At 48.1% G+C, this 14547-nt stretch overlaps 1 protein-coding gene across 3 annotated transcripts; it reads left to right on the top strand.

The window, feature by feature from the left end:
• Positions 1-358: 358 nt before the first annotated feature.
• Positions 359-5678, top strand: LOC124016347 (probable ATP-dependent RNA helicase DHX58). Of its 3 annotated transcripts, none has more exons than XM_046331900.1 (12): positions 359-500; positions 674-838; positions 1057-1261; positions 1517-1707; positions 2009-2122; positions 2206-2335; positions 2494-2679; positions 2815-3065; positions 3190-3501; positions 3748-3938; positions 4084-4174; positions 5208-5678. In XM_046331900.1, the coding sequence occupies exons 1-12, from the start codon at positions 441-443 to the stop codon at positions 5391-5393; spliced, it is 2082 nt and encodes a 693-aa protein (XP_046187856.1). In that variant the 5' UTR covers positions 359-440; the 3' UTR covers positions 5394-5678. The 3 variants fall into 3 exon arrangements, with proteins under 3 accessions (XP_046187856.1, XP_046187855.1, XP_046187857.1); XM_046331899.1 differs by having other exon boundaries at positions 674-859; XM_046331901.1 differs by having other exon boundaries at positions 384-500; positions 645-859.
• Positions 5679-14547: the final 8869 nt, after the last annotated feature.

The raw sequence follows: 14547 nt of genomic DNA, 5'->3' as shown, positions 1-14547 counted from the left end.
TGTCTTGCAGTTTTGTTCTCCTGATGTCACAACTGGTAAGAATGGAGCCCATTAAGGGCTCTGAGTGCTTTGTCGGGCTGACAGAAATCTGCAACAGATTTCTCCTGGACTGCAGATAGTTTCAGACATACCAGTCCCTCTCTGTACAATGCCACTAGATTAACACATCTGCAGTTTGGTAGATTTCATATCTGATACGGCTCTTTACGTGTATTGATATCCCTATTGATATCCCTACAACTCTTCTACTATAACTTTAACTATAATTCACATCCTTGTGTCACTTCTTTTACTTAGACATACTTTGTTGGCCCTCAAGAACTCCCTTGAATGGGACCCCCAATTCACATGAGACAGAAGTGCTTTTGGTTTTGTTTTTCTGTTTGGGTGTCAGTGGGGTGGAAATGTATCAGTGAAAACCCCTCTGTAACCTGGCCACAATGGACCATGGACATTGTCTGCTGCTGATCCAAAACATAGAGCTGCTTCAGAAACACTTGGTGAGCTGAGTTTGAAATTGGCTTGACTTCATCTGTAGCTGACTGCCACAAATGGTAGTCATACATTTGCAGTGTGTATTGCATTTCAGTTTAAAAATAGCCTTGTGGTGCACTGCCTTTAGTCTGAGTGTTTTTATTTCTAAGGACAAGGAGTTGTGTGTGTGGACCAATAGACCAGTAGGATGGCAGACTTTGGGCTGTATGAGTACCAGGAGGAAGTGGTTCAACGGGCTCTACGGGGGGAGAACATCATCATCTGGCTGCCCACCGGAGGAGGAAAGACACGGGCTGCTGTGTATGTGGCCAAAAAACATCTGGAGAATAACCCTGGAGCTAAGGTGGCTGTGCTGGTCAACATGGTAGGGAGGGGTTACTAGAGCTTTGGGCCGATTTAGCAGATGTTTCAGAGTAACTGGCCAGGTAACTGACCCATCTGTGTAATTGTATCTAGGTAGTATTAGTATAGGTGTGTTAATTCTATACAAAACCAGAAAATAAAGGTTCCACTACTCCCGGGGAAACCATGGCTAACTGTTGTTGACGTTATCTTTTCCAGGTTCATTTGGTTGAACAACACTACAACAAAGAGTTCAAACCCTACCTGGGTCGGGACTATAGCCTGGTGTCTATCAGTGGGGACTGTGACCAGAAAGACTTCTTTGGCTGCGAGGTCAAGAACTCTGACCTGGTCATCTGTACAGCACAGATACTGGAGAATGCCCTGACCAACCAGGAGGAGGGAAAACATGTCGAGCTCTCACGTGAGTGGCTGCTCTGCCTCCTTCCACATATTGCTGTGAGGTGTGTGTGTGTGTAGCACACACTACTTGTTACTGATTATTTAGAAGTGAGGTTGTTGGCTCCCAGGCTTTGTTCAACTGTGCACCAGTAGCCCTTGGTATCAATCCCAATTGACAGACACTTCATGATAAGGAGTATGTTGAAATATTATACAGTAAAACCATTGGATTCCATTGAGTTCACAATACCATTGTGTTCCTTTCTCCCAACCATAGAGTTCACTCTGCTGATCATTGATGAGTGCCACCACACCCATAAGGAGGGTGTCTACAATAAGATCATGGGGCGCTACGTGGCACAGAAGCTGAAGGGGGAGAGACGGCTGCCGCAGATCCTGGGCCTCACTGCCTCTCCTGGGACAGGGGGAGCCAAGAGCATCAAAGGAGCTGTGGACCATGTGCTGCAGGTCAGTCTCTCTCTCTCTCTCTCTCTCTCTCGCTCTCTCTCTCTCTCGCTCTCTCTCTCGCTCTCTCTCGTGCTCTCTCTCTCGTGCTCTCTCGTGCTCTCGTGCTCTCTCTCTCTCTCTCTCGTGCTCTCTCTCTCTCTCTCTCGTGCTCTCTCTCTCTCTCTCTCGTGCTCTCTCTCGCTCTCGTGCTCTTTATTCAGCCCAAACTTTCATCCTGAGTAATAAAACGAACAATGTCCCTCATCGAACTCTTTACATTCACCCTTTACATTTAGCTCATTTCGTAATTTATGGCCTTCAGATTTGTGCCAACCTGGACTCAGTGATTGTGTCGTCCAAAGTGTACGCCCCTGAGCTGAAGAAAAAGGTCCCCAGACCCAGGAAAAGGTTTGACATCGTTGACAGAAGACCTCAGGTGAGTTCAATTCTGTTCTGTAAACATAGAGCCTTTGAGCTGTATTGGTTTGAATTCAACAAACTCCTGTTGTTTTTTCTCAGGACCCATTTGGGGATCACCTGAAGTTCATGATGCAGTTTATCCATGACTTCATGGCCTTAGGGCCTGACTTTCCTGTCAAGGAGTTTGGCACGCAGGAGTACGAGGCAGACGTGGTGATTCTGGAGAAGGGTAAATCATCCTCTCAGTATGAATTAATACCACATTATAGAACCTAAGCATAGGAACTATTTTCATGCACCAAATCACACAAGGAACCTTCCTCAGTCAATGTCATAGTTTTGAATACCGTATTAAAACCTATTTTGGATGTGTGTTTCCCGGTGTAGGTGTGACAGACAGGAACAGACTGCTGGCCCAGTGTGCTCTCCACCTGCGTCAGTACAACAACGCCCTGCTCATCAACGACACTGTGCGCATGGTGGATGCCTTTAGGGTCCTGGAGTCCTACTATAGTACCAAGACCTCCACCGCCACGGATGGAACCAACTTCTTCCTGCTTGGGCTCTACCAGGGTGAGAACCCGCAATTCCCTTGGAACAATCTCTCTGACCTTCTCACATACTGTATGCGTGTGATTCTCTGGAATGTTAAGGGTATAGGAAGTTCAACTTCTGAACATTGATAGTCAGTGTTCTGTTCCTCAACAGAGAACGAGGTGGAGCTGAGGAAACTGGCAGGCGATGCCCGGTTTGAAAACCCTAAGATGGGGAAGCTTCAGAACACCCTGCTGGAGCAGTTTGACCAGGGTGAACACTCCAGAGGCATCCTGTTCTCCAAGACCCGTAAAAGCACCCACTGCTTGTATGACTGGGTGTCCAACAACCCAGCACTGCAGCGTGCTGGTATCAGGGCAGCCATTCTGACTGGCGCTGGCAATGGCACCAATTACATGACCCAGGTAACTTGGCATTAAACACAGTCAGAACTTTTGGAGATATAGCAAGGTGGGTTGGAAAGTGCCAAGACCTGTGTTATACCAACAACTGACCTCTGTTTGTGTGTCTCTGTGGGTGCGCTTATAGAATGAGCAGAAGGACACAATCCGCAACTTCCGCCTGGGCTCCCTCAACCTCCTGATCTCCACCAGCGTAGCCGAGGAGGGCCTGGACATCCCAGAATGCAACCTGGTGGTGCGCTACGGGCTGCTGACCAATGAGATCGCACAACAGCAGGCCAGTGGCCGGGCTCGGACGAGTGACAGCGTTTACTCTGTGGTGGCCCAGGCGGGGGGGCGGGAGGTGCGTCGGGAACTCCTCAATGAATGTCTGGAGGACTTGACTGGCAGGGCCATCGGCGAAGTGCAGAGGATGGAGCCCGGGGAGTTCCAAATGAAGGTAAGGCGATTCCTCATGGTGGTGAGGCTGGTATCTCTCTCTATGTTCTACCCTTGAATGTCTCTAATCTCTTTGGGAAAAAGGACAGACCTACACTCACTCACTTTGCTTTTTTCATGTATATTCCTTTTGAACCCGGCACCAAAATGATTTTTGTTACTACAAACTTTTGAGTTGAGCACTCCCGTTCCTCATTATCTAATCTTGTTTTCACTTGATTTCTTCTCTCTCTGCCTCCACTATTAGATCACTGATCTCCAGACAGAAGCCATGTTGACCAGACAGTTGGCAGAACAGTTGAAGATCAAGAAGAGGAGTCGTTTCAGTGCTGCTACGGTTCAGCTCTCATGTCGAGGCTGTTTTCTGCCCGTGGCCTTCGGCAATGACATTAAAGTCATTGAAAACGCACACCATGTCAACATCAACCCGGACTTTGAGTAAGTTGTGTTTCTCTCATGTCTGTCCTGATACTGATCACAAGACTTATTGGTCCACATTGCAAGGCTAAAAGAGCACATGTTTGAAGTGGTTTTGCATCCGTGTGTGTGAGGAGGTAACCTGTGCATGTGTGTTTGTTTTCAGGAAGTACTATAAGACCGGTGAGCAGACCCCGCTGAAGACTTTTGAGGACTGGGAGCCAGGCCGTGTGATCAGCTGTGCTGCCTGTGGCAAGGTGAGGTTGACTTTTAATCTATAGCTTTTTATTTTAGGCCGACTGCGGATCCGTAGGCATATATTTTGCCTAGTGGCGTGCGCTGTTGAGGTTGTGGACACATGACAGAGAAATGCAGCCATTCACACAATCATCCTAAAACCCGAGGTGGTGTTTTTTGTCTTACAGTAATGTTATGCTATTACACTGAGTGTCCAAAACATTATGAACACCTGCTCCTTCCATGACATCGACTGACCAGGGGAATTCAGGTGAAAGTTACGACCCCTTATTGATGTCACTCATTAAATCCACTTCAATCAGTGTAGACGAAAGGGAGGAGACATGTTAAATAATGTTTTTTAAGCCTTGAATGGGTGCCATTCAGAGGTGAATGGGAAAAACAAAAGATTTCAGTGCCTTTGAAGGGGGGGTATGGTACTAGGTGCAGGTGCACCGGTTTGTGTGTGTAAAGAACTGCAACGCTGCTGGGTTTTTCACACTCAACAGTTTCCTGTGTGTATCAAGAATGGTGCACCACCCAAAGGACATCCGGCCAGCTGTACATAACTGTGGGAAGCATTGGAGTCAACATGGGCCAGCATCCCTGTGGAACCCTTTCGACTCCTTGTAGAGTCCATGCCCCGACAAATTGAGGCTGTTCTGATGACAAAAAGGGGGTGCAACACAATATTAGGAAGGTGTTCCTAATGTTTTGTACACTGTGTATATTCAGTTCTGCTATGTACAATACTATCATTATGTGATCTTGCCGACATTGATTCAGCTTTGATCTCCCTTTATTAAACGAGCACCATTTGCCAGAGTAGCCTGTTCTATACGATTAGAACAGAGGCTGTACGCAAGTACAGAATCCTGCACATGCGCAGAAACTTCGGAAACCTTTAGCCCCCGGGAAGAAAGGTCCATTTAAAGTTGGACCAGCAGCCATTCCGTTTATCTTATGGTGCTAGGATTATTCTATTGTCTTTTAATATGCTTATAAATGGAAATCTTCATCACTATATTTGTTTATGTATTTCAATCTGAACAGCAATGGGGAAGGGAAATGGTATATAAGGAGATTGCCCTGCTGCCCATTCTGGCCATCGAGAACTTTGCCATGGAGACTCCGGAGGGAAGAAAATTAGCCAACAAGTGGAAGAAAGTTGAGTTTACAGTGGAGGAGTTTAACTTCAGCATGTACTGTCAAAACACATTCCCTAACATGTTGGATTGAAACGCTGTTACACTGGAGGAAGGACTGTAACTGGGGTTTTCATGGTGTTTCCAACTCGTACTGTTTTCACCTTTCCACTAATCTTCTCTTCCTTCCTCTCTCTGTCTGTCAGTCTGTGTTGCTTACTCTAGACTACCATTGTGTTACTTATGCATGATCCTGAAGTGTGTCATTGTCCTATTTTATATTTTATTTCACCTTTATTTAACCAGGTAGGCTAGTTGAGAACAAGTTCTCATTTACAAACTGCGACCTGGCCAAGATAAAGCAAAGCAGTGCGTCACAAGCAACAACACAGAGTTACACATGGAATAAACAAACGGATGGCACTGTGATAGACTGCATCCAATTTGCTGAGTAGAGTGTTGGAGGCTATTTTGTAAATTACATTGCCGAAGTCAAGGATCGGTAGGATAGTCGGTTTTACGAGGGTATGTTTGGCAGCATGAGTGAAGGAGGCTTTGTTGTGAAATAGGAAGCCAAATCTAGATTTAATTTAGGATTGGAGATGTTTAATGTGAGTCTGGAAGGAGAGTTTACAGTCTAACCAGACACCTAGGTATTTGTAGTTGTCCACATATTCTAAGTCAGAACCGTCTAGAGTAGTGATGCTGGATGGGCGGGCAGGTGCGGGCAGCAATCGGTTGAAGAGCATGCATTTAGTTTTACAGGGGGAGAGATGCAGTGCCTTGGGGATGGTTGGCCCTGTTAAATCATGTCTTGCCAGGCCTCCACACTGCTATAGGCAGTGTGACGCTGCAGTGTGCTAAAGCATGTTACACAATGGTCAGGGTTAGAATTAGTGCGTCAGCTTTGTTTATGCCCAAGGTCCTCTCTCCTCTTTCCCTCCCCCTCCCTCTCTCTCCTGGGTTTCTTCTGCTCCAGCACAGCCAAGCACGCAGAAACATGTGAACTTAGCACCCCTGTTCTAACATGAACTCAAATGATCTGTTTTTCTATTTTTAGCAAAGTAGTATCAGCATGGTCCATATTTTGTCATGAATGTTATTTACTGTGAATCGGTACTGTCTTTGTTTTAGATTGAACCTGAAACGTATTCCCCTCGCCTGATACTCTTTGATATTTGATGCTACTTGATCATGTATGAAAAATGTTAAAATTGTGAATTCAATATATTCCACATGTGTACCATTTTATTGTGTGTTGATAAGGGTGTAGATTTCCTTGCCTAAATTAATTAAATGATCTACTGTAGTATTTTTTTATTTATTCTTGATAAATAATTTGGTATTATTTGTCTGAACATGTCTATATTGAATGTTATAAATGAAAAATAAAATAACTAATAGATAATAGAAGTATATAGATCTTGCCTTCATTGCTGTCTTCATACACTCTTCCACAAGATGGCGGTCTTAGCCTTCCAATGTCTACTTCCATACCTGCAGAAGAAGGAGCTCATGGTTTTAGATTCCCTCCTTCCCTAATCCGTGCCCTTAAGTTTAGTATGGGGAGAGATATTTTGTTTAGTATGGGGAGAGATATTTCGTTTAGTATGGGGAGAGATATTTCGTTTAGTATGGGGAGAGATATTTAGTTTAGTATATTTAGGGTGGGGAGATATTTAGTTTAGTATATTTAGTTTAGGTTTAGTGTGGGGAGAGATATTTAGTTTAGTGTGGGGAGAGATATTTTGTTTAGTTTGGGGAGTATTTAGTTTAGGGGGGAGAGATATTTAGTTTAGTATGGGGAGAGATATTTAGTTTAGTGTGGGGAGAGATATTTAGTTTAGTTTTAGTTTAGTGGGGGAGAGATATTTAGTTTAGTGTGGGGAGAGATATTTAGTTTAGTATGTTATTTAGTTTAGTGTGGGGAGAGATATTTAGTTTAGTGTGGGGAGAGATATTTAGTTTAGTGTGGGGAGAGATATTTAGTTTAGTGTGGGGAGAGATATTTAGTTTAGTGTTATTTAGTTTAGGGGGGAGAGATATTTAGTTTAGTGTGGGGAGAGATATTTAGTTTAGTGTGGGGAGAGATATTTAGTTTAGTTTAGTGTGGGGAGAGATATTTAGTTTAGTGTGGGGAGAGATATTTAGTTTAGTGTGGGGAGAGATATTTAGTTTAGTGTGGGGAGAGATATTTAGTTTAGTGTGGGGAGAGATATTTAGTTTAGTCTGGGGAGAGATTGTTAATTATGAAAGGCAAGATTTATTTCCAGTGCAAAGCTTTCTTTGCTCCTCATCTCCATTCTTGAAAACACTTGTTAGGGTTTAGCAACTTCTACATGACAGATTTAGCCACCTAATTACAAGATTAAAGCTGTGTGTTTTGAATTGCCTTTTTTGGTTCAGTTATTTTTTTCTTGAAACAATTTACTGTTCAATGAAAAAAGACTTCATTGGGGTTCGCTGGGTTTCTCAACTCCACAATATGTACATCTCATTGGAGTTGGGCTGCATGTTGAGGTGCACCTTCACCGTGTCACATGATTACTAATCCCTTCAAAAAGATCAGCAGAGTAGATGCCTTTTGAGCACCACCGTCTCTCTAGGACATGTGTTATAACAACTAGGAATTATAGGAGATGATTTAGCCAGAAAAGCCTGCAAAACAGGGCCTATTTTGTTTTCATGGGGGGTTATCCACTATATTCAGACTGACAGACAGATGCACAGACACAATCAGAGACAAGAAGACCGACAGGGAGCAGAATAGCTGATGTGCAGAATAGCTGATGTGATTTGGCTTAATCAGGCCTGGGCTCTGTAATCATAGCTGACTACTTGGCTGATGCTAATTCCGTTCACGTTAATTGCAATCAGCTCCTTGTCTGACATGAAAGCAAGGTTGTTGAGCAACTATTTATGATGCCAAGGCCGTCTGATGGCAGTCTGTGATTGTGTGAAGGAGTTGATCAGATAAGTGCAGACAATGACTTGAGTGACAGCGGCACACCACTTCCACATAGTTTATACTTATGATAACTGCCTGACACTTCCAATGTCAAAGCCACTCCAATGTGAGAGATGACCTGGAAGTGAATTTAGAATAGCTGCGTGGAGAAAGAATGATACTGACAGGCCTTGAACATACCTTTGTCTATCATGGAATATTCCCTTTTCTCTCTCTCTCTCTCTCTCTCTCTCTCTCTCTCTCTCTCTCTCTCTCTCTCTCTCTCTCTCTCTCTCTCTCTCTCTCTCTCTCTCTCTCTCTCTCTCTCTCTCTCTCTCTCTCTCTCTCTCTCTCTCTCTCTCTCTCTCTCTCTCTCTCTCTCTCTCTCTCTCTCTCTCTCTCTCTCTCTCTCTCTCTCTCTCTCTCTCTCTCTCTCTCTCTCTCTCTCTCTCTCTCTCTCTCTCTCTCTCTCTCTCTCTCTCTCTCTCTCTCTCGCTCTCTCGCTCGCTCGCTCGGTGAAGGCTTGGCCAAGGCATCTCACTTTGTTTATTTCCAGGGTCTAGAGGAGTAAGAACAACTCTGTTACCGGATGTTGTAATGCATGCCACCCCAAAGAAACATGTTACCTCCTAACACATGGTGAATGTAATGGTACGTTATTTGTCCGAACTGGGTGGGCAGGTGGTTTAGAGCTTGGACTGTAGTATGTTGAATGATCAATAGAGGTTGCAATATGACAGGTTAGAGGAAGAAGCAGGGAGAGGATGTCTGGTAGAGAGGTGGGGAAATGAGCACAGCAGGGATTACTGGGAAAGAAACAGCACTTTGTGTAATGGTACGTTATTTGTCCGAACTGGGTGGGCAGGTGGTTTAGAGCTTGGACTGTAGTATGTTGAATGATCAATAGAGGTTGCAATATGACAGGTTAGAGGAAGAAGCAGGGAGAGGATGTCTGGTAGAGAGGTGGGGAAATGAGCACAGCAGGGATTACTGGGAAAGAAACAGCACTTTGTGTCAACATTTAAATGGTTCCGATTATACTTTAGTTTGTCTTTTTATAACATTCGCTTGGCTCTCTCTAAGACGTCTCGCCTGTTACGTATGTGTTGTGTGTGAATTACCTCTACATGCTGTTTTGTTTTTATAGCACAGTGAAAAGCCTGCTGGGTCTGGCCTCTCCTCTGTCTCACACATCCACACGCAAATACTCTCACACGCTGTACAGACACACACACACTTGGCACACTCAATATTTTCACACACGGACACTGACAGACAGGCTCTTAGAGACACATGCACACATACACTTTAACACACACATACTGCCAGTCACCAGGACATGGTCTCCCCTGAGATATGTTGTGTTGCAGCCAGCTGCCCAGCCAGGCTGAGTGTTTGTGCTCTGCTGCCTGCCAATGAGTCAACTAGTGCTGCTGTACCCTTCACTCAGTCCCCCTCCCTTCCCAGCAGAGAACAAGTTGACGGGCATCATTAGCCTTATTCTCCTGCCACTGCAGTGGATCCAGTTACAGTTGGTTTCAACGCCACCACATGATTCTACACTAAAAGGCAGGCGATGACATGGGCAGTATTGTGTGTGTGTGTGTGCGCGCTTTGGAGGCACTTTTAGCTCTAAAACACCATTTGACCATCAGAGCAGTCCAACAGATCAGTGTAGCACGCCATCACACTCAGAATGACAAAACACGGCCTGTTGTTGTTGTCTTGTGAAGTCACTCAAAGCTCAGAGTTGAGTTGAGTGCTCAGTGGATATTTCAAAGGTCATAATCATGTCTCTCGTCGTCTGTATGAGGAGAAAGCATATTTGAAAACACAGTAACTCAGTTTATTAGGAGTGCTTCTTTTTGTGGAGGGAACATGAAAATGATTATAAACCAGTACATCAAGAAGAACATCTTTGTTGACTTCTGCTTCCTTTGAACCAAACAGAGCTCTCTAAAATGCAGTGTGGGCTGGAGTCAGTGGTCTGCTAGCCGTGACCTCACTTCAGAGCCAGGAGTTAACTCATTTTAAAGGCTACTTCATGCTGTATTATGGCCCTGATAAAAGGGAAGCGTGTCTTCTCTCAGTGCCACTCTGAGAGTGGCTGTGCTTTTGTCTCCTACTCACTTCTTTTTTTCCCCCTCCGTGTCTCTCTCGGAGACTGGATGGACTGCCTGTGAGATGAGGAACTTTAATCGGTGCGTCGCCTTCATCACACCCCACTGTGTTCCTGTCACTGTTTGATTGAGAGCAGAATGAGGATAGGAATATAGCATGACTTGAATGCAATGACTAATTCATAAACAACATATTAACTGATAATCAATTGTTTATAAACCCTTTACAAGTTACCCCAGGGGCAGACTGGGACAAACTGATTTTTTAATGGTGCAGGAGACTGATATTGATACTCTTTTTGTAAGGAAACTCAGTCATCTCAGTGGGCACGGATACATGTACATGTATGCATGTACATCTCAGTTGGCACGGACGGAAATTATTTACTTCCTTTCCCCCCAGAAAACAGATCCTTTAGTTTGAATCTCTCCCTTTAATCTGTCCAGGCAATCACTCATACGGGCATGAGGAGGAATTAGTAATGGGGTGTGTAACTGGTGGCAGGAAGTCAGACGCTGGAGAGCAGAACTAGATAATAGCCAAACAGTTTCCGCCCAACGGCAACAAACCAATATGGGAAAAACCGACGCGCACCAGTGGAAAGCACTTACAACAAACAATTCCACAGAGACATTGGGGCAACCCAACACTTAATGAGGGAAATGAGAACATGGCTCAAAACAGCAAAACTGCGCCGATTGCCCAGGCCTCGAGGATGACTCGGAGGGCTAGGTGCAGGGCGATCCGGACGGAGACGGTGGAACTCCCGCAGCATTGAAGGGTCCAACACGTCCTCCACCGCAACCCAGCATCTCTCCTCTGGACCATACCCCTCCCAGTCCACAAGGTACTGAAGGCCCCTCCCCGACGCCTCGAATCCAGTATGGATCGAACGGAGTACGCCAGGGCCCCCTCGATGACCAGAGGGGGCGAAGGAACCTCCCGCACCTCAGACTCCTGGAGCGGGCCAGCCACCACCGGCCTGAGGAGAGACACATGGAACGAGGGGTTAATACAGTAATCGGGGGGAGTCTGTAACCTGTAACTCACCTCGTTCAGTCTCCTCAAGACTTTAAATGGCCCCACAAAAACCGCGGACCCAGCTTCCGGCAGGGCAGGTGGAGGGGCAGGTTTCACTGTGAACTTTCTGGTGCAGCACGGCGCACTGAAGGTGAACATGAGCGGCGTCCCATGTCTTCTCCGTGCACTGGAACCAGTCGTCCACTGCAGGAGCCTCGATCTGACTCTGATGCCAAGGAGCTAGAACCGGCTGATACCACAGTACGCACTGGAAGGGGTGGAGGAGTGGCGGAGCGAGTTCTGGGCCCTCTCTGCCCAGGGCACAAACACCGTCCACTCCCCCAGTCAGTCCTGGCAATAAGACCTCAGACACCTACCCACATCCTGGTTAACTCTCTCCACCTGCCCGTTACTCTCAGGGTGAAAATCCGAGGTAAGGCGGATCGAGACCCCCAGACGTTCCATGAACGCCGTCCAGACCCTCGAAGTGATCTGGGGACCCCAATCAGACACTATATCCTCAGGCACCCCGTAGTCCTGGAAGACGTGAGTAAACAAGGCCTCCGCAGTCTGTAGGGCCGAAGGGAGACTGGGCAGAGGAAGGAGATGGCAGAACTTAGAGAAATGATCCACAACAACCAGGATAGTGGTGTTTCCCTGTGATGGGGGAAGATCGGTCAGGAAATCAATCGACAGGTGCGATCATGGCCGTTGTGGAACGGGTAAGGGGTGCAGCTTACCTCTGGACAGGTGCCTAGGAGCCTTACACTGAGCACACACCGAGAAAGAGGAAACATATACCCTCACGTCCTTGGCCAAGGTGGGCCACCAGTACTTCCCAGTCAGACAGTGCACCGTCCGACCGATGCCTGGATGACCAGAGGAAGGTGACGTGTGGGCCCAATAGATCAACCGACAACAGACGGACAACAGACGGAACGTACAGACGTCCAGCGGGACACTGGAGGGGAGCGGGCTCTGCACGTAACGCCTGCTCAATGTCCGCGTCCAGCTCCCATACTACCGGTGCCACCAGGCAGGAGGCCGGGAGTATGGGGGTGGGATCCATGGGCCGCTCCTCTGTGTCATACAGCCGGGACAGTGCGTCTGCCTTCACGTTCTGGGAACCTGGTCTATAAGAAAGTGAGAAAACAAAACGGGTGAAAAACATGGCCCACCTTGCCTGGCGAGGGTACAGTCTCCTCGCTGCCCGGATGTACTCCAGATTGCGGTGGTCAGTCCAGATGAGAAAAGGGTGTTTAGCTCCCTCAAGCCAATGTCTCCACGCCTTCAGCGCCTTGACGACAGCCAACAGCTCCCGGTCCCCCACGTCATAGTTCCGCTCCGCCGGGCTAAGCTTCCTCGACAAGAAGCCACAGGGGCGGAGCTTTGGTGGCGTACCCGAGCGCTGAGAGAGCACGGCTCCTATCCCAGCCTCGGACGCGTCCACCTCCACTATGAACGCCAAAGAGGGATCCGGATGGGCCAGCACGGGAGCCAGGTACACCAAAAGCCCTCTCCGCCTCAGCCGACCACTGCAAACATACTGGTCCCCCCTTCAGCAGTGAGGTAATGGGAGCCGCTACCTGACCAAAACCCTGGATAAACCTCTGGTAGTAATTGGCAAACCCTAGAAACCGCTGCACCTCCTTTACCTTGGTGGGAGTCGGCCAATTACGCACGGCTGAAATGCGGTTACTCTCCATCTCCACCCCTGAGGTGGAAATGCGATACTCTAGGAAGGAGACGGACTGTTTAAAGAACAGGCATTTCTCAGCCTTGACGTACTGGTCATGCTCCAACAGTCGACCAAGCACCCTGCGCACCAGGGACACATGCTCGGCGAGTGTAGCGGAGTATATCAGAATGCCATTAATATACACCACTACACCCTGCCCATGCAGGTCCCTGAAAATCTCATCTACAAAGGCTTGGAAGACGGATGGAGCATTCATCAACTCGTACGGCATGACGAGGTACTCATAATGCCCTGAGGTCGTACTGAACGCCGTCTCCCACTCATCTCCCTCCCAGGTGCATGCTCACCTGGGGGCTATGCCAGAGTGCCCTGCCTGCTGCCACGACCCCTAGAGGAACCAACCCGGCACCGAACAGCAGTGTGACCTCTGCGGCCACAGATGGTACACGTGAAAGCCCCTCCTCCGGCATCCCTGAGCGCAGCACCTCCCAGCTCCATAGGCACCGGAGCGGGGCTGCTGGGAGAGGGAACCAGATCTCCCTGAGCGCAGCACCTCCCAGCTCCATAGGCACCGGAGCGGGGCTGCTGGGAGAGGGAACCAGAACTCCCTGAGTGCAGCACCTCCCAGCTCCATAGGCACAGGAGCGGTGGTGCTGGGAGAGGGAGCCAGATCTCCCTGAGCGCAGCACCTCCCAGCTCCATAGGCACCGGAGCGGTGGTGCTGGGAGAGGGAGCCAGATCTCCCTGAGCGCAGCACCTCCCAGCTCCATAGGCACCAGAGCGGTGGTGCTGGAAGAGGGAACCAGAACTCCCTGAGCGCAGCACCTCCCAGCTCTATGGGCACCAGAGCGGTGATGCAGGGAGGGGGAACCGACAGAGCACAGGCTGCAGCGGTAATGGTCGATAAGGGCCCTGTCTTTCCATCCCGCTCCTGCGGCCAGGATCCTAAATTCCAGGGCAAACTCCTGGGTGCTCCTCGTTCCCTGCCTCAGGTGGAAAAGACTTTCGGTTGAACTCCGTGAAGTCATCCAACGCTGCATCTCCTTCTCCCCACATGGCGTTAGTCCACTCCAGAGGTCTCCCTGAGAGGCACGAGACGAGGGCGGACACCTTCTCCCTTCCCGAGGGAGCTGGGTAAACGGTGCCCAGTTATAGGTCCAGCCGTAGCAGGAACCCCTGGCACCGTGCCTCCGTCCCATCATACTCCCCGGGAAGGGCGAGATGCATCCCATTGGGACCAGGTACAGGAGGGGCGAGTAGTGGGAACCCTTGTTGTGCTGGTGGAGGCGCTGGAGGGACTCCCTGTCTCTCCCAGTGGTCCATGGTCTGGATGACATGGTCCATCGCAATGCCGAGATGTTGTAGCATCGCCGCGTGTGTCCTGTAATGGGGTGTGTAACTGGTGTCAGGGAAGTCAGACGCAGGAGAGCTTAACTAGATAATAGCCGGAGCAGTTTAATT

Source organism: Oncorhynchus gorbuscha, linkage group LG26 (genome assembly GCF_021184085.1).
Source record: "Oncorhynchus gorbuscha isolate QuinsamMale2020 ecotype Even-year linkage group LG26, OgorEven_v1.0, whole genome shotgun sequence".
Taxonomy (NCBI): domain Eukaryota; kingdom Metazoa; phylum Chordata; class Actinopteri; order Salmoniformes; family Salmonidae; genus Oncorhynchus; species Oncorhynchus gorbuscha.
Note: the sequence above shows the minus strand (reverse complement) of the source record. Positions and strands in the feature narration are given on the sequence as shown.